The sequence below is a fragment of the Notolepis coatsorum genome (assembly GCF_963971535.1).
Source record: "Notolepis coatsorum genome assembly, chromosome: 6".
Lineage (NCBI taxonomy): Eukaryota > Metazoa > Chordata > Actinopteri > Aulopiformes > Paralepididae > Notolepis > Notolepis coatsorum.
Genome location: NC_140170.1, coordinates 175053980 through 175075911, shown reverse-complemented (window position 1 = coordinate 175075911; position 21932 = coordinate 175053980). Strand labels below are relative to the sequence as shown.

General features: G+C 41.1%; 1 protein-coding gene across 1 annotated transcript in view; it reads right to left on the bottom strand.

The window, feature by feature from the left end:
* Window positions 1-21932, bottom strand: part of nisch (nischarin) — a 70388-nt gene that overhangs the window by 27939 nt on the left and 20517 nt on the right. Inside the window, 8 exon segments of the mRNA XM_084316421.1 lie at window positions 2543-2664; window positions 6217-6364; window positions 9741-9854; window positions 13329-13457; window positions 15277-15462; window positions 16088-16156; window positions 20176-20328; window positions 21548-21643. Coding sequence (XP_084172547.1) covers window positions 2543-2664; window positions 6217-6364; window positions 9741-9854; window positions 13329-13457; window positions 15277-15462; window positions 16088-16156; window positions 20176-20328; window positions 21548-21643 — 1017 coding nt within the window.

Here is a 21932-nt window from a genome sequence, read left to right as displayed (position 1 = left end):
GAATGTAATGTGTGAATGAATGGGTGAATGTGAGGGATACGTTGTAAAGTGATTTGGATAAAAACTGTTCTATAAATGCAGTCCATTTACATTCACATGATCATCATCATGTGAATGTGATTTAATTTATTGTTATCCTTACTTGTCTAATTGTTATGATTGTATATGGCGTGTGATTTAATATGCTTTCTTTTTTGCTTAACTCTGTGTTTGCTTAACACTATGTATGTACACTCGGCGTGACTGTGAATGAGGGAAACCTCAGTTGCCTTTCGAGTCTAATTTTTTTTTTGAAATTCAATTTAAATCAATAATATTACAAAGTACAAAAAAGAGAGACATGTTTTAATTAATATATAAAACTGTACTAAAAAAATGTAATCCTTTACAACACTTAAGCACTCAAAACACAATTTAAGTGTGAGCCAGTCATTTGTTCATGTACCATATGGTCCAGAGGTCCATTCCAATAATGAAGTAATGTCATTTGGACAATCTCCAATTAAGACTTCATATAGAAACAAATTCCAGTGCAAATCCCGTCTTCCGCCAGAGAGCACCACCAAACCCTATTGCCCACAGTGGTCAGTATTATAACGATCACTGGTGATAAATCTGATGGCTGGATGATAAGGTACTGAAGGATATGGCCGGCTTTCATTATGATTATAACAGGATAATTACATTGGTTAAACACCTTTAATTCAGGCCTGCAAAGTGGTGTTTAGTTTTCATCATGGAACGACAACAAAACACAAGGCAGAGACGACACAGAGAGGTGATTAAGGCTGATAACAGGCAGAATCTTACAGTACTAAGAAACTACTAAGGTAGTGCTGCAAGATTAATCTAATCACAATTTCAATCACAATGTCACCCTGTGCAATTATATAAACACAAAGAAGGCTGTGATTTGCGATTTCATTAAATAAATGTGTCCGTGTGCTAAATGCATGCGAGTGAAAGCCTGCAACTTCTTGCATTAAACGTGCAAATCCGAGCCGTTAAAGAGCTGTATGCATTATATGCATTATATTTGTCCACATAACATAAGAAAATGGTTAGGAAATGTTAGACATACTGTATATACATACTGTATATAGTACGTACTTACTGGTCACAGAAGTCTTCAATAACGTTTGAATAGTAATCCATTTTGTAAATACATTTGTTGAAACAACATCTTTGTTGGCAGACGACTCCTTATAAACACTGCTATCCAACGGTAGCAAGCAAAGCGTACGTAGCTCGACCTGTGTAACGCTAAGTAACTTCTGTTCCGCTGGGGAAGACATCACTGCAGACGAAAAGTCCATTCAGGTACTTTGTATTATGAAATAAATAAGACATTCAGGGGGATGTCTGTCACGGTACTATTCTCTCTGTGGTGCATGTGATTCAGGATGTGTGGTCACGGTACTATTCTCTCTGTGGTGTCATGTGATTCAGGATGTCTGGTCACGGTACTATTCTCTCTGTGGTGCATGTGATTCAGGATGTCTGGTCACGGTACTATTCTCTCTGTGGTGTCATGTGATTCAGGATGTCTGGTCACGGTACTATTATCTCTGTGGTGCATGTGATTCAGGAATGTAAACAAACATGTCACCAGCCACCCGGGAGTAACCAGTAGTCAAAGTAACGATGGGAGGCTGATGGGGTTAATTAATATTGTGTAAATTAATATTAAAGCATGATAACAGGTCTTACCTATACATTATCATGGCTAGGCGTGTTGTGTAGATTAATATTAAAGCATGATAACAGTTCTTATCTGTACATTATCCTGGCTAGGCGTGTTGTGTAGATTAATATTACAGCATGATAACAGGTCTTACCTGTACATTATCCTGGCTAGGCGTGTTGTGTAGATTAATATTAAAGCATGATAACAGGTCTTACCTGTACATTATCCTGGCTAGGCGTGTTGTGTAGATTAATATTAAAGCATGATAACAGGTCTTATCTGTACATTATCCTGGCTAGGCATGTTGTGTAGAGTAATATTAAAGCATGATAACAGGTCTTACCTGTACATTATCCTGGCTAGGCATGTTGTGTAGATTAATATTAAAGCATGATAACAGGTCTTACCTGTACATTATCCTGGCTAGGCGTGTTGTGTAGATTAATATTAAAGCATGATAACAGGTCTTATCTGTACATTATCCTGGCTAGGCATGTTGTGTAGAGTAATATTAAAGCATGATAACAGGTCTTACCTGTACATTATCCTGGCTAGGCATGTTGTGTAGATTAATATTACAGCATGATAACAGGTCTTACCTGTACATTATCCTGGCTAGGCGTGTTGTGTAGATTAATATTAAAGCATGATAACAGGTCTTACCTGTACATTATCCTGGCTAGGCGTGTTGTGTAGATTAATATTAAAGCATGATAACAGGTCTTACCTGTACATTATCCTGGCTAGGCGTGTTGTGTAGATTAATATTAAAGCATGATAACAGGTCTTACCTGTACATTATCCTGGCTAGGCATGTTGTGTAGATTAATATTAAAGCATGATAACAGGTCTTACCTGTACATTATCCTGGCTAGGCGTGTTGTGTAGATTAATATTAAAGCATGGTTGGGGAAGAACAACATCCACAGGAGTCATGATGGGCGGGGCAACTAACTCTTCTTCTCTCATCTTTACTTCTGAAACAGGAAGTAGACACTCATCTGAAACATGGACACTTCCGAGTCCTTCATTGTCAAACACATTTAGATGGATTTTAACTTCCGTTTAGTTGTAAGGTAGTAGAACATCAGAAAATATAATGAAAAGGCATGCAAAATCATTTGATCAAATCAAACGTGTAGGCTGTCAACATTTTGAAGCATATGGAAAACGATACTGCAGGGAACAGCTGGGATCTAACTATAAAGGGAGGAATATCTCTCTCTGTCCATCTGTCCTTCACATATCTCAAGAACCGTTCCTCCGATCTCCTTCACACTTGGTGGGTGTATTGCTGAGGACCCAGGGTAGTGCAGTGTCAAATGTGTTGCCAGAGCTAGTATGAGGAACAGCATGGCTTGTGGCTAACTAGCCAGAGCCAGTATGAGGGACAGCATGGCTTGTGGCTAACTAGCCAGAGCCAGTATGAGGGACAGCATGGCTTGTGGCTAACTAGCCAGAGCTAGTATGAGGAACAGCATGGCTTGTGGCTAACTAGCTAGAGCTAGTATGAGGGACAGCATGGCTTGTGGCTAACTAGCCAGAGCCAGTATGAGGGACAGCATGGCTTGTGGCTAACTAGCCAGAGCTAGTATGAGGAACAGCATGGCTTGTGGCTAACTAGCCAGAGCTAGTATGAGGGACAGCATGGCTTGTGGCTAACTAGCCAGAGCCAGTATGAGGGACAGCATGGCTTGTGGCTAACTAGCCAGAGCTAGTATGAGGAACAGCATGGCTTGTGGCTAACTAGCCAGAGCTAGTATGAGGGACAGCATGGCTTGTGGCTAACTAGCCAGAGCCAGTATGAGGGACAGCATGGCTTGTGGCTAACTAGCCAGAGCTAGTATGAGGAACAGCATGGCTTGTGGCTAACTAGCCAGAGCTAGTATGAGGGACAGCATGGCTTGTGGCTAACTAGCCATAGCTAGTATGAGGGACAGCATGGCTTGTGGCTAACTAGCCAGAGCTAGTATGAGGGACAGCATGGCTTGTGGCTAACTAGCCAGAGCTAGTATGAGGGACAGCATGGCTTGTGGCTAACTAGCCAGAGCTAGTATGAGGGACAGCATGGCTTGTGGCTAACTAGCCAGAGCCAGTATGAGGGACAGCATGGCTTGTGGCTAACTAGCCAGAGCTAGTATGAGGAACGGCATGGCTTGTGCTGAGAAAGGACTGATAATAATAATAATAATAATAATAATAATAATAATAATAATAATAATAATAATAATAATAATAATAATAATAATAATAATAATAATAATAATAATAATAATAATGGATTCAATTTGTACCGCGCTCTACATTCGTGAGAATCTCAGAGTGCTTACAGGAGATATAGACAAAAGTTAAATTAATAAAACAATTTAAAATTAATAAAAACAATTAAAAAGACTAACAACCAGTGAAAATGGAAGAACCTAAGAGTAAAATAAAATAAAAATAATAGTAAAATGAATAGAAGTAAAAATAAAAGTAAAAGTAAAAGAAAATTCAGGCAAAAGCCTTGTTAAAAAGAAATGTTTTAGGCCCCTTTTAAAAACCTTGACGGATTGTGGTGCTCTCAGGTGGATGGGGAGAGCATTCCACAGTCTGGGTGCGGCAGAGCAGAAGGCTCGATCGCCCATGGTGTGCAGCTTAGTCCTGGGGGCTTTGAGGAGGTAGGCTGTGCCGGAGCGGAGGGAACGTGAGGAGGACTGGGGGGTGAGGAGTTCCTTGAGATAGGCAGGGGCACCACCGTGTACGCACTGGTGAGTGAGGAGGGAGACCTTGTACTCAATTCTGTGTTCCACGGGGAGCCAGTGAAGGGATCTGAGGGTGGGGGTAATGTGATCATATTTGTGCACCCTCATCAGGATCCTAGCAGCGACATTCTGAATGGTTTGCAGTTTTTTAATGCTTTTGCTAGGAATCCCGATGAGGAGTGCATTGCAATAGTCCAGCCTGGAGGAAACAAAAGCGTGGACGAGTTTCTCGGAATCTGCCAGGGTGAGTGAGGGGCGGAGTTTAGTGATGTTTCGGAGGTGAAAGAAAGAGGTCTTGCAGAGGTGTTTGATGTGTGTATCATATGTGAGGTGGGGGTCCATTTTCACGCCCAAGTTGGTGACAAGGGTGGAAAGGGGAATGTCCTGACCGGAGGAGACTGATCCACATCAACAAGTAGGACACAGAGCTGGGGGTCCAGAAGTCTGAACTGTCCCTTTAAAGATGATCACATGATGCAGGTCAAGGCAAAGAGCCAGGAGGCTCGTCGGGAATTGTATTATTTAAAATCGAATTAGTCTGAATGATTGGACAGCAGGCCCCTAGCAACAGTGCCCCTAGCAACAGTGTTAGTGATATAACGTGATTAGGCCAATCAGAGTGTTATCTGTGTGATTTAGAAACCAGTCACTCCATACTTTATACTTTCTTAATCATGCATGTACATGTACAAAGGCTAGAGTAGAGACTATGCTTGTGTATGCTTGTGTGTGCTTGTGTGTGTGTGTGTGTGTGTGTGTGTGTGTGTGTGTGTGTGTGTGTGTGTGTGTGTGTGTGTGTGTGTGTGACTGCAGCCAGTAAGCAGAAGCAGACACACAACCCATACCAGAGCCATACATGCATGCTGTTGTACAACTGGCCATTTAGAACCTGCAACTTCCCTTTAATGCACTTCAGGAAGCGCTTATTCATCTTAAAGTGGTACTTAAAGGTGCTATAGATAGCATTCAGCCACTAGATGTCACACTAGACTCGAGCACCAGCATGTAATTTATCCAATCAATTTTGAAATGATAAATTCATTAATTAATATTCTTTTGGGGGGGGGGGAAGCAATACTTTTATTCTGAAGGTTTCTAAAAGCTCTGTGGATGCATTACCACCTTAAATCACAATGTTCACAATGTGTAGATTGTAACTATGGACCCTATCTGACCTGCTCAAATGACTGACTGATGCTTAAAGGAACATGCCAACATTTGGGGAAATCAGCTTACCGTCTTCTCCAGAGAGAGACAAGAAGATAGATACCAGTTTCCTCTCTGTGCGTTCAGTAGAAAGCTATCTGGCTACATGTTAGCCTAGCTTAGCACAATGAATGGAAGCAGACAGTGACGGCTAGGCTTCCGGAGAGGTGTTAGTTGGACAATGCCTAGGCTACCCGTCACTGTCTGCTTCCATTCATTGTGCTAAGCTAGGCTAACGTGCAGCCAGATAGCTTTCTACTGAACGCACGGAGAGGAAACTGGTATCTATCTTCTTGTCTCTCTCTGGAGAAGACGGTCAGCTAATTTCCCAGAGTGTTGACGTGTTCTTTTAAGGTCCCTAGAATGCTTGGAAAGTCAGCCTTTCTTGGAATGATCTTCAACTCTCGCTAAAACTCCCTATCTTATGGACATTTTCAAAACATGTTCCATATTTACAACCAACGGAAGAGCCGGTAGTTCAACCTGACCAAACTCTATCTAGTATGGCTCTGGCTGGTGTCGGCCGTTGAGGGATCTCTCCGCCCACCCTCCCCTGAAGCCTGATACATACATGATTACCTTGGCTGGAGGAGGGAGCCTGCTGGGCCCGACAGGGAGGAGAGGAGGAGGAGGAGGCAGGAGGGGCAGCAGCAGAGGAGGAGCAGGAGGAGGAGGGGGAAGAGGAGTGAGGAGCTCCACTAGCAGACAGCTTGGTCTCCTCACTGATCTGACGAAGATAGAGGAGGAGAAGGGAGGAAGCTTTCAGAGAGAGGAGTACTACCCTACCTAGTGCACCAACTGTCTTGTATCAGAAAGAGTACTACCCTACCTAGTGCACTAACTGTCTTGTATCAGAAAGAGTACTACCCTACCTAGTAAACTAACTGTCTTGTATCAGAAAGAGTACTACCCTACCTAGTGCACCAACTGTTGTGTATAAGGAAGAGTACTACCCTACCTAGTGACTAACTGTTGTGTATCAGAAAGAGTACTACCCTACCTAGTGCACCAACTGTCTTGTATCAGAAAGAGTACTACCCTACCTAGTAAACTAACTGTCTTGTATCAGAAAGAGTACTACCCTACCTAGTGCACTAACTGTCTTGTATCAGAAAACGTACTACCCTACCTAGTAAACTAACTGTCTTGTATCAGAAAAAGTACTACCCTACCTAGTAAACTAACTGTCTTGTATCAGAAAAAGTACTTCCCTACCTAGTAAACTAACTGGCTTGTATCGGCAAGAGTACTACCATACCTAGTAAACTAACTGTCTTGTACCAGAAAAAGTACTTCCCTACCTAGTAAACTAACTGGCTTGTATCGGCAAGAGTACTACCCTACCTAGTGCACCAACTGTTGTGTATAAGGAAGAGTACTACCCTACCTAGTGACTAACTGTTGTGTATCAGAAAGAGTACTACCCTACCTAGTGCACCAACTGTCTTGTATCAGAAAGAGTACTACCCTACCTAGTAAACTAACTGTCTTGTATCAGAAAGAGTACTACCCTACCTAGTGCACTAACTGTCTTGTATCAGAAAACGTACTACCCTACCTAGTAAACTAACTGTCTTGTATCAGAAAAAGTACTACCCTACCTAGTAAACTAACTGTCTTGTATCAGAAAAAGTACTTCCCTACCTAGTAAACTAACTGGCTTGTATCGGCAAGAGTACTACCATACCTAGTAAACTAACTGTCTTGTACCAGAAAGAGTACTACCCTACCTAGTAAACTATCTGTCTTGTATCAGAAAGAGTACTACCATACCTAGTAAACAATACCCGAGATAAATAGAGTGTGTACTTATGAAGTATCTTCTTCCTCATAGCAGGACACCATAGAGATACATATAGTGTGTACTTATGAAGTATCTTGTTTTTCATGGCAGGACACCATTTGATTCAGATGATCTTGATGCAGATGGTGTTTAGGGTAAAGTGTACTGTTCTCATGTGTATAGCGCCACCTAGAGGCTCTGCTTGGCTCTGTAACGAGGTTACTGATCCCTTTCACTCTTTCCACTAAGTGGCAACAACAAGGAATGTTCCGTGTTCCAACCACGACTGGATCTCAAATGAGGAAGAAGCAGTGATGTCTTCTGGGTAGAAAACAGGCACCGTAGCCGTGGGAATGATTTGGCTTTATTGTGTAGATGGTGTGTATTGTGTAGATGGTGTGTGTCGTGTAGATGGTGTGTGTTGTGTAGATGGTGTGTGTTGTGTAGATGGTGTGTATTGTGTAGATGGTGTGTATCGTGTAGATGGTGTGTATCGTGTAGATGGTGTGTGTTGTGTAGATGGTGTGTATCATGTAGATGGTGTGTATTGTGTAGATGGTGTGTATCGTGTAGATGGTGTGTGTTGTGTAGATGGTGTGTATCGTGTAGATGGTGTGTATTGTGTAGATGGTGTGTATTGTGTAGATGGTGTGTATCGTGCAGATGGTGTGTATCGTGTAGATTGTGTGTATTGTGTAGATGGTGTGTATTGTGCAGATGGTGTGTATTGTGTAGATGGTGTGTATTGTGCAGATGGTGTGTATCGTGTAGATGGTGTGTATCGTGTAGATTGTGTGTATTGTGTAGATGGTGTGTATTGTGCAGATGGTGTGTATCGTGTAGATGGTGTGTATTGTGCAGATGGTGTGTGTTGTGTAGATGGTGTGTATTGTGTAGATGGTGTGTGTTGTGTAGATGGTGTGTATTGTGCAGATGGTGTGTATTGTGTAGATGGTGTGTATTGTGTGTATTGTGCAGAATGTCCCATCAGCAAACAGCACAAAGCAGGTTAAAAGCCCCCGGTTGACAGCCCTGAGATAGTGATGAGACTGGCAGGCTGAGGCAGGACGTTACCCCCCCCCCCCCCCCTCCCCCCTCCCCCTGGTGTCTACGGCTTCTCACCGTTAACTAGGAAAGGAGAGAGGAAGCTCAGCAGGCCACCGTATAGAACAATGAGGCAGAAAGGAGCTTCCTGTGAGCTTCAACCCCCTCGATCCACAGGTCTGGTGGATCCACAACATTATTGGGATTTTAAAACAATAAAGCCACAGCAATTCATGCAGAGAAATACCTAACAGATGTTAAGATGTTTATCTCAATTACAGGAAATATAGACAGCATATGGTTAATATAGAAGCATATGGTTAATATTTGCAATTTACCTCACCTTCCTCTAGATCACATTTATCAATAAAAGAGCTATTTGTTTTTTGTGATAAAATGTGATGTAAAAAGGGGAAAAAATAATCTGTGTGTGTGTGTGTGTGTACCGTTGTTATATCTATATCTGTACATATCCCTTACCTACTCTTAAAAGTTACGCTGCTGGCCAGTATGACTTACTACCATAGTGTCTTTATACCTTCATCACTGTACATATTAATACTACAACTCTGTACAGTACATACATCTGATTAGCAGTATTACTCAGTAGTACAAATTGACATATATTTGCATCTGGTTTAATGTTGTACATTGTATGTTACTATCGCACTTTACTGTTACATTTGCACTCTGGTTGGATTTGGATGCTTATTTTTGTTCGTACTGTACTTTGTATAATGACACATTTGAATCTAATCCAATCTAATCTAATGCTGTTACAATATCGGGTCATACATTACGATCAGACTGACTGGTGGCTGTTGAGCCCAGAAGCTGATCAGAGCGGTAAGACAAGTTAAAGAGAGGTTGAGGAGCGCGGGTTGATCGGGTTGTTGATTATCGTTACGATGTAACTCTGTATTAATTCATGTATTAGATTCAGAAAATAGAATTAGAGGATTTTCAATAAAGAATTCCTGCTTCCATCATTAATTCAAACGGAGAGCAAAGTAATGAACCAAATCCATTGTTGCATGGATTTCAATATCATACATATAGCTACAAAACAATAAACTACCATACATTTAAAAACAAATATTAATAAAATAAGAATACTAATAAACTACCATCAAATTAGTTTTTAAGAATAAACTACCATAAATAAAAGAATAATAATAATAAACTAATATAAACAGTAAATCTAGAGTAATCCTTATTACTGAATAACTTGAATAACTAAAACAAGCCGCGTTAGCTGTGCAGTCAGACCTCTTACCTTCTTTTCACTGTTGGTCATCCTGTCTTTGGTTTCTCTGGCTTTCTGAATGGCCTTCAACACCTCCACCGTGTCCAGCTCCTTCTCTGTGGCGGCCGTGGCGTCCAGACACACCTGGGACACATGGGGGGTGACAGAGACATACATTTAACAAGACCACCACGAGTCTCCATCAAGTCTCAAGTGTTTATGGGGTAGGGGGGAAGGGAGGTAACAGGTGAAAGAAATAATAATAGAAATAATAATAATAACTAGACAATTCCGCGCAGGGGAAATTGTGAAAGTGTGGGTGACGCCTGTGCACCGCCGGCCAACGGGAGAGGGTCTCTCGCGAGTCTCTATGACAAACAAAAAAAACGTATTAAAATGACGACTCCGAGTTTTAAAAAATGTTCAGACTTTTCAGAGTTTTAAAAAAAATGCAGACTTTTCTGAGTTTTTAGAATTTTTTGGACTTTTCCGAGTTTTTTGAATTTTTTGGACTTTTCCGAGTTTTTGAATTTTTTCTGGACTAAGGGGGTGTGGCCTAAGGGGGCGTGGTCTAATGATCGGGGGAGTGGTCAACATCGACCAATGAAAGAGGATATCCCTACCGAGTCCAATGGCACAACCCGCAAGTCTCTACGACAAACGGTTCAAGAGATACACTGAGGGGTTGTGGCCTAAGGAGGCGTGGTCTAAGGATGGGGGGAGTGGTCAACATTGACTACATCGAGGACATCCCTACTGAGTACAATGACACAACCCGCAAGACAGAGGGCGCTGTCAAGCAATTCAGTACTGCTACACAGAGGGGCGATTAAGGGTTAAGTCCATGAGAGGTCATTGGCAGGTCGCGTCTATGCCAAATACAACGCAGTTCGGTTTCCGGGTTCCTCTGATTGGCCACTAAGCCCACGTGACCGCGCGTTAGCACGCCCCCCTTATCGCCCGCTGCCACGCTGTGAAGCGGAAGAGCCAGCGAGGCGGTGGTTTCAGCAGCAGCGGCCGTCTTCTTCCGAGGCGGCTCGTTCTTATTAATCCCTAATGTCATGTATGTTGTGTATGTCATAAATGTCCATATGAATTGAAAATGGGGGACCCTGATGTAAACAAGACAAACGTCTTTCTCTGGTCTGCATTCCCTTAACAATTTTGTGAATTGCGCCGTACTGTATTGTACCCATTCTGCAATCTGTTAAATAAAGTTTTCATTCATTCATTCATTAATTTCTCCCCCACTACTCCCAAAAGTAACACTAAATAGATAAAGTACAACAACACCAGACTCAAGAAACTGTGTTCCCTTTGGATGTGTTATCATAAACAATGTTTGTTTACACTGCACACAACACTCGAGGCTGCATGGGTGTAATCTCTCCTCTAGCTATATCAAAGAGGTTGCGTTTAGGAATCGACGTTGTGATGTCCTTTCTTGCGGTGAATTCCTGCCTGAACATTGAAGACATGCTGTATTGCGTGGGGCTTTTAGAGAGGAAGATCCGTAGGACATCACAACGTCGATTCCTGAACGCAACCTCTTTGATATAGCTAGAGGAGAGATTACACCCATGCAGCCTCGAGTGTTGTGTGCAGTGTAAACAAACATTGTTTATGATAACACATCCAAAGGGAACACAAGTTTCTTGAGTCTGGCGTTGTTGTACTTTATCTATTTAGTGTTACTTTTGAGAGTAGTGGGGGAGAAATGAATGAATGAATGAATGAAAACTTTATTTAACAGATTGCAGAATGGGTACAACGGTGCGGTGAAACTAAGTAATAGCGCTGTTGCCATGAGCAAGCCGGTCGTTTTGATACCTTTCACGTGTATGGGGCGTGAACGCTCTGGGCTGAGTTTTGTTTGCAAAATCGGTGGAATAAAGAATAAAAAGAGTATAGATTACTATAGTGTGGGTGGCAACCTGGCTTCGCCAGGTCACCCACACTAATAATAATAATAATAATAATAATAATAATAATAATAATAATAATAATAATAATAATAATAATAATAATAATAATAATAATAATAATAATAATAATAATAGAATAGAACGTAATAAGAACAGTGGCAGTATATTCTATCGATATTAGGGAGGTGTAGATATTACTTCATTGCCGTTTTTCGTGTTCCACCCTCTGTTCCCACAATGTATTTCCCCATTGCCCATTTCTAAATCGTCTTGTTTAAAAAACAAATAAAGCATTAACATTTGCATGGTGTACCTTTTTGTGCTTATTCATCCACAATATATAGCTCAACATGATATTCGCAATTAATCATAAAAAAAAAAATCGCCAAATTTTATTTCAACCAAAAATGCTTAATCGATTCGGGGCCAACCACGTATATACACGTGGTAAACTCGCTTTTGCTTTTATTCCATTTTAATATCCTACTCAATGTCACAGAGCTGTATTTTGGCTGGAAAAGGCATATTGGGACTCCGAAAGTGCAGTACCGGCCAGATCCTGGTATTGGCGCTGTCTCGCGAATGCAGTTTCCCCTGTTGCAGACCGGGTGTCACTTTCTTTTCGCTCCGGGTTAGCTTTTCTGTTAGCCTGAAGCGAGGGCTTCAGCCGATCGCCTGGAATACTTTTTGCGACGCCGAATTCAGTATGCAGTAAAGGAATATAGCATCAGCCAATGGACATATCGATCTACCAGATGGCGATCAAATAACTGGGACATTCTTTTTGGAATCCAAGCGGCCACAGGTGAGAGCGATTTGACGTCAATTTCAGCCTGATCGGGCCTTGTTCTCATAGCCATCCACCCGGTCAGCCTATGATGATGTTGCAATAACGAATGCCAATAATAATCATAATAATCAGAAACGACTTCCCCCCCCCCCCCTTTTATGCATTAATGGTGGAACATGATACCGATCATATGCATTTAGATTTTTAACTCTAGCTTGTGTAGGACCGAAACGCCAATCGATTTAACATTATTAGCTTAGCGCCCTATAACTAGCTTTGCAGGAATGACCCCAGACCATTCCGATATAAAGTTTATATTCACAACGCTATAAAACGGGAACGTATTGATGAAACAATGACAATGGACATATAGCAAAATATAGATTTAGCTCTACAAACAACCTCACGCACAGTGAAAACTTGTAATGAAAAGCTGGCCTCATAGAGTGGGGCCCGTCTAATCCCAATGGCCCCGAATGTGTTAAACAATAATGTTAGTGGTAGAAGGGAACTCATTTTGTGCAAAAATGGAAAGCTTTTCAATTTCCATGCAGCAGAATTGTTACAATAGCCGATAATCCATTTTCCCAATGATAAATCCCTATACGAGTGGAACAACCAGTGACGTCAGACTACACCTCCCTATAGTATACATAGTAGTAGCACACTGCACCAGTGTAGAAATTAAGAGTCAGACGGTCCTAACAGTCCTCAAGTTCACCAGCCGTTAGTTCTCCAACTATGGGTAGTAGTCCATGCCCTCGGTTGTGGAGCCTGATGGCTACTGGCATGAAGGACTGGCTGAGGTGGTTTGTGGAGGAACGAACAGACAGACAGGTAGGCAGACATACACAGACAGACAGAAATACAGAGAAAGAGAGGAATATAGAGACAGTTAATTACCTCTGCTGCACGATCCCAGAACTGGGCCAGTACTTTAGTTCTATAGTCAGGGATGATAGACAGAGGATTGTTGGATAGGTTGAGTTTCTCTAAACACGGCAACGCTCCAATGTTCCTGATCTCCTCCAACTGGAATACACACAACACGGCAACATTACAATACATCTTCATTTAAACACAGTAACATTAGAATACGTCTTCATTTAAACACAGCAACATTACTGTTGTGAAGGATCAGATTAAACCGAATATATATATTTATTTATATATATATATTTAATTGTATTTGTATATCGTTTGATATCCCCTGTATATTCCTTGTACAATATGCACTGAATATCCCTTTAGTCTACTAAACAGCCCATAATAGTTTCATTCTACCATTGGACGAGAACCTGGCGCCAGGTTGCCATACCCCTAGGTCCAAGTTCAATCGTGCCGCCCAACATGTCGTGGCAAGCCCCGGTTCCGCGCAGGAATATGTCGGGCGAAATACGAATGGTACTATTTGTTCATAGCGCATATATATATGGCGCAAGTAAAGTAGAACTTTCTTTTAGTCCAGTTCTTTACCCTCCAACAGAGTGACAGACGCGAAGCCTCCCCACGACGCACGTGTGGTGTAGTAAGGCCTACTTGGCCTCAGAATAGGCATTGAGATATCGTGTAGATTAATAGTTGAATAGTCATAGTTTGGCACTATACCGTCGAGTTGGACGTATTCTATTAAGCTAATAATAGTCTATTTATGTATGGTGCATCGTTCGGTTAGAGTTCTAAAGTTATCAGTACCCCCATCGTTCCTGACGTTATCTGGACGCTTAACCAGGCTGGGCAGACCCCTAGTGGTGCTTGCATCCGAGGAGCTCCGGGCCAGGGCGACTGGACCTGTATATTGGATTACTCTACCCGGACGACGGCGAGCCTTCCACGGCTTGGATTATGCTTTGGGTGCTTTGATTATTCCATGGATAAAGGCCAACACTGCGGAGTGTTGGAACTACCCCCCGGAGAGGACTCCAGGTGAGACGGCGCTCTACACCAGTGAGGTCGCCTCACGTCTCTCCGTTGTGGACCGGCAGCTACCGTCCACAGAGGGTCCAGCTGTATTCGTCTGCGGACCGAGGTTCTGTGGGCACCGTGTTCAAGACTTTGAATTCTCCCAAGAAACCGTCGGCCAGATGGGATACCGCCAGCGGCTTCTCTAACCCCCCCCTCCTACTGTCTTACAACCAGCGGGACACCCCCCCCCCCCCCCCTTAGTGTATCCAGCTATAATCATTTAAGTACCATCGCTATAGTTTCCTAAATATCCAGGTTGTATACTTACTCCCTGCGTAACCAGAGATTGGACATTCAATGTTGATTTACCTACGAATACTCATTTGCCATAAAAGTGCATATTTCAAATCATAAGTGTAAACAAGTGAACGTTGTATATACCTTTTGCTATATTAAACCTTCGATTTGTACATTTGTGTGGATTCGTTTCATCAGGTGGGAAAGTGTTCATCATACTTATATCATGTACTGGATGGCCAGAAGTTAAAGTACAAGAGGTAGTGGTATTAAATACCATATCTAACAATACAGTCAGGGAATTGTACCCCTCAGTTACAATTACAATACATCTTCATTTAAACAAAGCAACATTCATATTATGATTAATATTAATTAATTAGATTGGTGTACATAATAATACTCCTAATATACTGGCTGCTGAGTTAATCTTCATTTAGACTGGTGTATATAATAATGTATGTAATATACAGGCAACTGAGATATTTATTTAGACTGGTGTAGATAATAATATACCTAATATACTGGCTACGGAGTTTAGGTTTATTTACCAGAGTCAGGTGGTTGTACAGTAGGTCCAGGTTAACTAGTGAATACAGTTTGCTGAGGCCAGTCAGACTGGTTACCATACATGTTAGTTAATGGTTACCTGAGTCAACTGGTTGTAGCTGAGGTCCAGGTTAACTAGTGAATACAGTTTGCTGAGGCCAGTCAGACTGTCTAACTGGTTTCCAGCCAGGTTGAGGGTCTTGATGTTTCCCAGTCGGGTGTGAACTCTCTCCAGTACCGTCACAGCGTTATAAGACAGGTCCAGGTGGACCAGGTTGTACAGATGCTGAAATAAATATAGATATTACTATTATAACAGAGTTTAACAATAACAACTAAAAACATATAAGTAAATAAATATAGATATTACTATAACAGAGTTTAACAATAACAACTAAAAACATATAAGTAAATAAATATAGATATTACTATAACAGAGTTTTTAACAACAACTAAACACATATAAGTATGATAATAAATACATAATTAATTATAATAAATTATAAATATACATATGACTATTTTAACAATAACAACTAAACACATTTAAGTATGATAATACATGAATAAATAAATACATACATACAAAAATAAATAAGTAAAATATATATTGATTCACTTCCACAAGATACTGTTATTATAAGAGAGTTTATAACAATAACAACTAGACACATCTTAGTATGATAATAAAACTAAGCTTTACAGAGCATTAGGGTCATCGTATAAGTTAATCGATGTAGTTAAAAGACAAGTATAGAAGTTGGAACGACGATCAAACCAAAATTATACACATCTTTCCCAGTATGAAAAACACTTTCCCAGTATAAAAAACACGTATGACATCACAACACGGATGTTTGTTCTTACATATCAAACGAGACGATACGATAAGGATCTGTGTTCACACCCACCTGCAGGTTTTCTACTGAAGACAACTGGTTGTGACTGAGGTCTAGGAACTCTACTTTTGGTATCAGTTTCTGGAAGGAAGACATACAGCAAACACCAGTGTAATGAAGCTCACGTTCAGCTTGTTTTATTTGTCACATATAAGGTACATGAAATGCTTGGTTCTGTATGAGCCCCCTGAGAATGTACTTCATACAGTAAAACATTTAAAATTTAAAATAAAGAGGAAAAATAATAAAGTCCAAACACTATACAAAATATACAATATACAACCTAAAGTACAAAATGCTTCTATAAGACTGAACAGAATGGGTCTTAAACAAGACTCCAAATGCTCCTTATGTACAAATGGCGACGAGGGGACATTTATGCACATGTACTGGGACTGCCCACCAGTTAAGATATTCTGGAAAGAAGTGACCCAGCAATTATCAAATCTCTTAACTCTGAATATACCTGTACACCCCTCTGTATTACTGCTGAATGATGTTTTTGAGTGTGCAGTACCTCCACAGCTAAAGAGATTGGTTTTATCTGGTATCACAGTGGCTAAAAAGCTGATAGCATCACGATGGTTTCAACCGGAAATAATGTGCCGGAAGGTCTGGATTCTTACATATCTCGATGTGATTTATCAAGAAATATCTACAGCAAGAATTCTCAATTAATCCAAAATGACAATGTGGTTAGAAGTGGTGGAGAGAATAAAAGCTAGCATATAATGGTAGTGTCTGGTTAGGAGCGAGTGATAATGGATGGATTATCCAATGGGGGGTCCGGGAGGGGGGGGTACGAGCTAGAGCATATGTGTGTAGGGTATTAGATAGCAGGTATTAGGGGTATATCCTGTATAAGACATTTAACTAAATGGTGACTTCATTGGATGTGCACTGTTAATTAATGCTTGTATATCTTATCTTGTGTTGTCATGTTTGTTTATGTGTTTGTTTAAAAAAAAAAAAAAAAAAAAAAGCTTCTTTTCTTTTAATGCAAAATGCAAAAATGAGGTATGGATGTAGTGCAAATCTTTTTGTAATAAATAGATAAAAAATATGGTGTAGTGTTAAAAGTGTTTTAAAGTGTCTAAGTTAATGTTAAAGGTGTTGTTTAAAGTGAGTGTGTGCATGTGGATTTACCTTGTAGAAATACACACACGTTATATTGTATACATATCAATGTATTTACTAGAGCTGGGCCGTTAACGTGCTGCGTTAACGCTATACTAGTATCGCGCGATAATATAATTAACGCAATAATCTTATAAAAAAAAAAAAAAAAAAAAAAATCTTTTTTTTACACCTTTATTTACCAGGGTAGGTTCTCTGAGCACAGATGCTCTTTTTCAGGAACGCCCTGCTTCACATTCACACAGTTCCATTCACACCTGGGAGCTGCCCAGTACAACCACAGTTGACACCATTGGCCACTGAGCAACTCCACTGGAGCAGTTGATTCAAGCCATGTCACATAGTTCAAGTTTGAAATGATTCTTTCTGTTTTGCTGTAGAGTGCTAGATACTGTACTGTACTGGTAATATTATTTATTTGTGTTAACTTCTGAATAAAACAACTTATTAAACACAAGTACATCTTATTGAACATTATTTTGATATTTCATTACCAATTATCATAGCAAAACAGCTTTTTCAAACAGTCTGTAATGCATTTTGGAAACAGGAGATGGGCTCATGGTGTAATGTAACATAAGGAGGAAAGAAAAAGTAAGGACTTACTTCTGGTCATTATTTGGGTAGAACACACATATTTTTTTTTTTTTTTTTAGCCATTTTAATCTAGATTAATCTAGATTAAATCCAGGATTGCAGATAGATTAATCTAGATTAAAAAAAAAAATCTATGCCCACCTCTAGTATTTACCTTCACTGATCAAATTCCCCACCAATTATGTATGACTGAATGTTATTGTATGAGGTGTAGTATTTAAAGAAAGGTTGAATGACTTGATTGTATGTCTGTTAGATTAATGCCTTAAATGTAGAATCTGTTGTGCTGTCAAACAGCAACCTCTAGGCCAGCGGTTCTCAAACTACAGGTCGTGACCCAAAGTGGGGTCATGGGTAGGTGACGGTGTTTATTTTTTTATGTTCTGGCAACATATTTTGGCTAAATATGCCTCGTTTTATAAATGTGTATTGATAACATAGTGCTGTAATGAAATTTTCTAGTAAATATGCATGATCAAGTTCAACAGCGTGTGCTTTTATTTTGATATTCCTTAATTCCACTTTGAAATGACGTGATACATTAAGTTTGGGGTCGCCAAAAGAAATCCTAAATAAAATGGAGTCGTGGTATAAAAAAGGTTGAGAACCCCTGTTCTAGGCAAAAGAGCCCTGTTTATAATGTTTGTTTTGCTCTGATGTGTGGGTTGGAGTTGAGTGAGGGGGGGGGGGGGCTACTGCTGGCCACACCTCAGACTCTGCCAAGAGAGGTCTGGAGAAATCCACACCATAGACCTGTTCGCTGTTTACAAACATACCGTGTTCGAGCCAATCAGCAATATCAACTGAGTCATGTGACTAAGTCGCCTCGGACCTGATCGAGCTGCTGCGCCAAAAGAAGTACAATGGGGCTCTATGGAGAAACCATGGCACTCCCCTGACTAAGAGTTGTTTCAAACTAAAACGGATGGATGTCATTTAGCCAAATCAGCATGGCTGCGAGTGTTGAGTATTTCACCTTTTACATATCTAGCTTTGGCATGGATTGATTGTTTAGATTGCTAGCACGGCTAACAAATGCAAATATATTGTAGTCTGCCCCGTTGTTCTGACCAGGATTACGTTCCTTTCTGCGCGCGCATATTTGTCATGACGTCGGCGGCAGACAGGTCTATAAGAAGTTACTAAACTCCAACCCAACACATCGGACCAAAACTAAAAAAACGCAAACCAAGTGGATACTTGCCTAAAGGTCGCTGTTGGATGGTGTTACAGATTCTACCTTTAATTCCTAGCCTTTGAAAGCGAAGTGAAGCAGTATTGATCAGTCATTCATCTCATCTCTGCATGGTCTATGCAGGTGATGTTTAAATATTGATCAAGTGACTGATTGATTGATCTATTGATCAGTCATTCATCTCATCTCTGCATGGTCTATGCAGGTGATGTTTAAATATTGATCAAGTGACTGATTGATTGATCTATTGATCAGTCATTCATCTCATCTCTGCATGGTCTATGCAGGTGATGTTTAAATATTGATCAAGTGACTGATTGATTGATCTATTGATCAGTCATTCATCTCATCAATGGGTGGTCTATGCAGGTGACGTTTAAATATTGATCAAGAGACTGATTGATTGATCTATTGATCAGGCATTCATCGCATCACTGCGTGATCTATGCAGGTGATGTTTAAATGTTGATCAAGTGACTGATTGATTGATCTATTGATCAGTCATTCATCGCATCACTGCGTGGTCTATGCAGGTGATGTTTAAATATTGATGAAGTGACTGATTGATTGATCTATTGATCAGTCATTCTTTTTTTTTTATCCACTTTTTCTCCCATTTTCTATATTTTCCTCCCATCCCAATTTCGTATTAATCGTCCAATTCAACCCTCCCCTGTCACGAACGCTGTTTCTTGCCTCCCACAAGCCGGCTGCAATGTGGACTAAGTCATACATAGCACAAGTCCCCTCCGGTACTTGAGGTAACAGCAGTCGCATCTTTTCACCTGCGCAGCTAGATCTCTCAGTGGCGAGGAGTAACGCGTGGGAGGCTCACGCTGCCCCCGACACTTCCTGATTCCACTGCGCAGGCGCACCAACCGACCTGTAGGAGTCGCTGTCCACAACGCCCGATCCCCACCCTTCAGTTTCCCTCCCCGTAATACGGCCAATGTGTATTACTGCGGACGACCAGCTAAACTGAAAACAATGTGGAGCGCTGGGCTCGAACAGGCGAACCCAGCGTCTCCACATTGGTGGCGAGTGCCTTGCCCACTACACCACCTAGCCGCCCTCTATTGATCAGTCATTCATCTCATCACTGGGTGGTCTACGCAGGTGGTGTTTAAATATTGATCAAGTGACTGATTGATTGATGGATCATTGTCCTCACCACTGATTGGTCGATGCAGGTGATGAGGTTATGACTCATATCCAGCGTAGTGAGGCTGCTCCACGCGGGGATGATGGCCGTGACCGGACTGCTGCTGTCCAGTCCTTCAGCCTCCCACTGAGGGAACTCACTGGCCTCTGGGACCAGAACACACTGCAGAGAGAGAGAGAGAGAGAGAGAGGGAGAGGGAGAGGGAGAGGGAGAGGGAGAGGGAGAGGGAGAGGGAGAGGGAGAGGGAGAGGGAGAGGGAGAGAGAGAGAGAGAGAGAGGGAGAGGGAGAGGGAGAGGGAGAGGGAGAGGGAGAGGGAGAGGGAGAGAGAGAGGGAGAGGGAGAGGGAGAGAGAGAGGGAGAGGGAGAGAGAGAGAGAGAGAGAGAGAGAGAGAGAGAGAGGGATGGAGAGAGGAGAGAGAGCGAGAGCGAGAGAGAGCGAGAGAGCGAGAGAGCGAGAGAGCGAGAGAGAGAGAGAGAGAGAGAGAGAGAGAGAGAGAGAGAGATCATACTTTTAAATGCAGCAAGAGAAGTAAGAACCTTCAGCTTCAGAGTCACTTGGAGGACATTCCAGGTGGGAAAAAAGTTCCTAGTTCAGAGCAAACTGGAAGAACCCTAAGAACCAACCAGTCATTTGAACGTGTAGAATAGGTTCCAAGGAGGGCTGGGCGATATGGCCTAAAAATAAAATCTCCAGATTTATTTATTTTTTATCCGATTTACGATCGATTTTTTTCTCTTGAAAACTAGAAATAATTCATTTTTTTTTTCTTTTTTTTTGACAAAAAAAATCAAACCAAGATGAATTTCAAAGTGAATTTGAATTGAAGTGCAAACCTAACTTTCACCAATCTTCACTTAAAAAAAATATTATAATAATAGTATATATAAAGGTTACTCTTGATCAAACAAAGATGAATGTCCCTATTAGGATTAATAGTGCAATAACTTGCTTTTTCACCAAACTTCACTTAAAACAAATAAAAGGTGCCTCTTGATCATCAAACAAGAATGAATTTCCCTATTGGGATTAATAAAGTGCAAATCTAACTTTCACCAAACATCACTTTTTGTAAAATAAAAGGTGACTCTAAAAATTTTTTTAATAATTTGTTTTGTTTTTTTGAAAATCGATTAAAAAATTTCAAAATCGGCCTAAATCATTCGTTCGAATTAATCGATCAAATCGATTAATCGCCCAGCCCTAGTTCCAAGATTCCATTCCAACAGTGTTGTGATGTAAGGGGGAAGTTTACCAATAAGGGCATTCAAAATAAACAAATACCAACGATATTCATAAGAAAAAAAAAAGTGACAGCCCTACAATCTAATGGCATGTAAACAGAAGTGGGGTTGATACAGTGAAAGGTATAAGATACTGACCATCATGTTGCAGGCTGAGTTGTGGATGCTGAGCGTGGCCAGGCTGGACCTTAGAGAAGGCAGACCCAGGATCTGCTGAGAAGTACACTCACTGATCTGCAGACAAGAGGAAATACAAATGGTAAATGGCTGCATTTATATAGCAGCTTTTATCCAAAGCACTTTACAATTTGTTCCTCACATTTTTACCCATTCACTCACACATTCACACACCGATGGCGGAGGCGACCATGCAAGGTGCCAACCTGCACATCGGGAGCAATTAGGGGTTAAGTGTCTTGCTCAAGGACACTTCGACACGCTGCCCGGGAGGAGCGGGAATCGAACCAGGTACCTCCGGATTACCAGACGACTGCTCTACCTCCTGAGACTGACCGAGGATCTG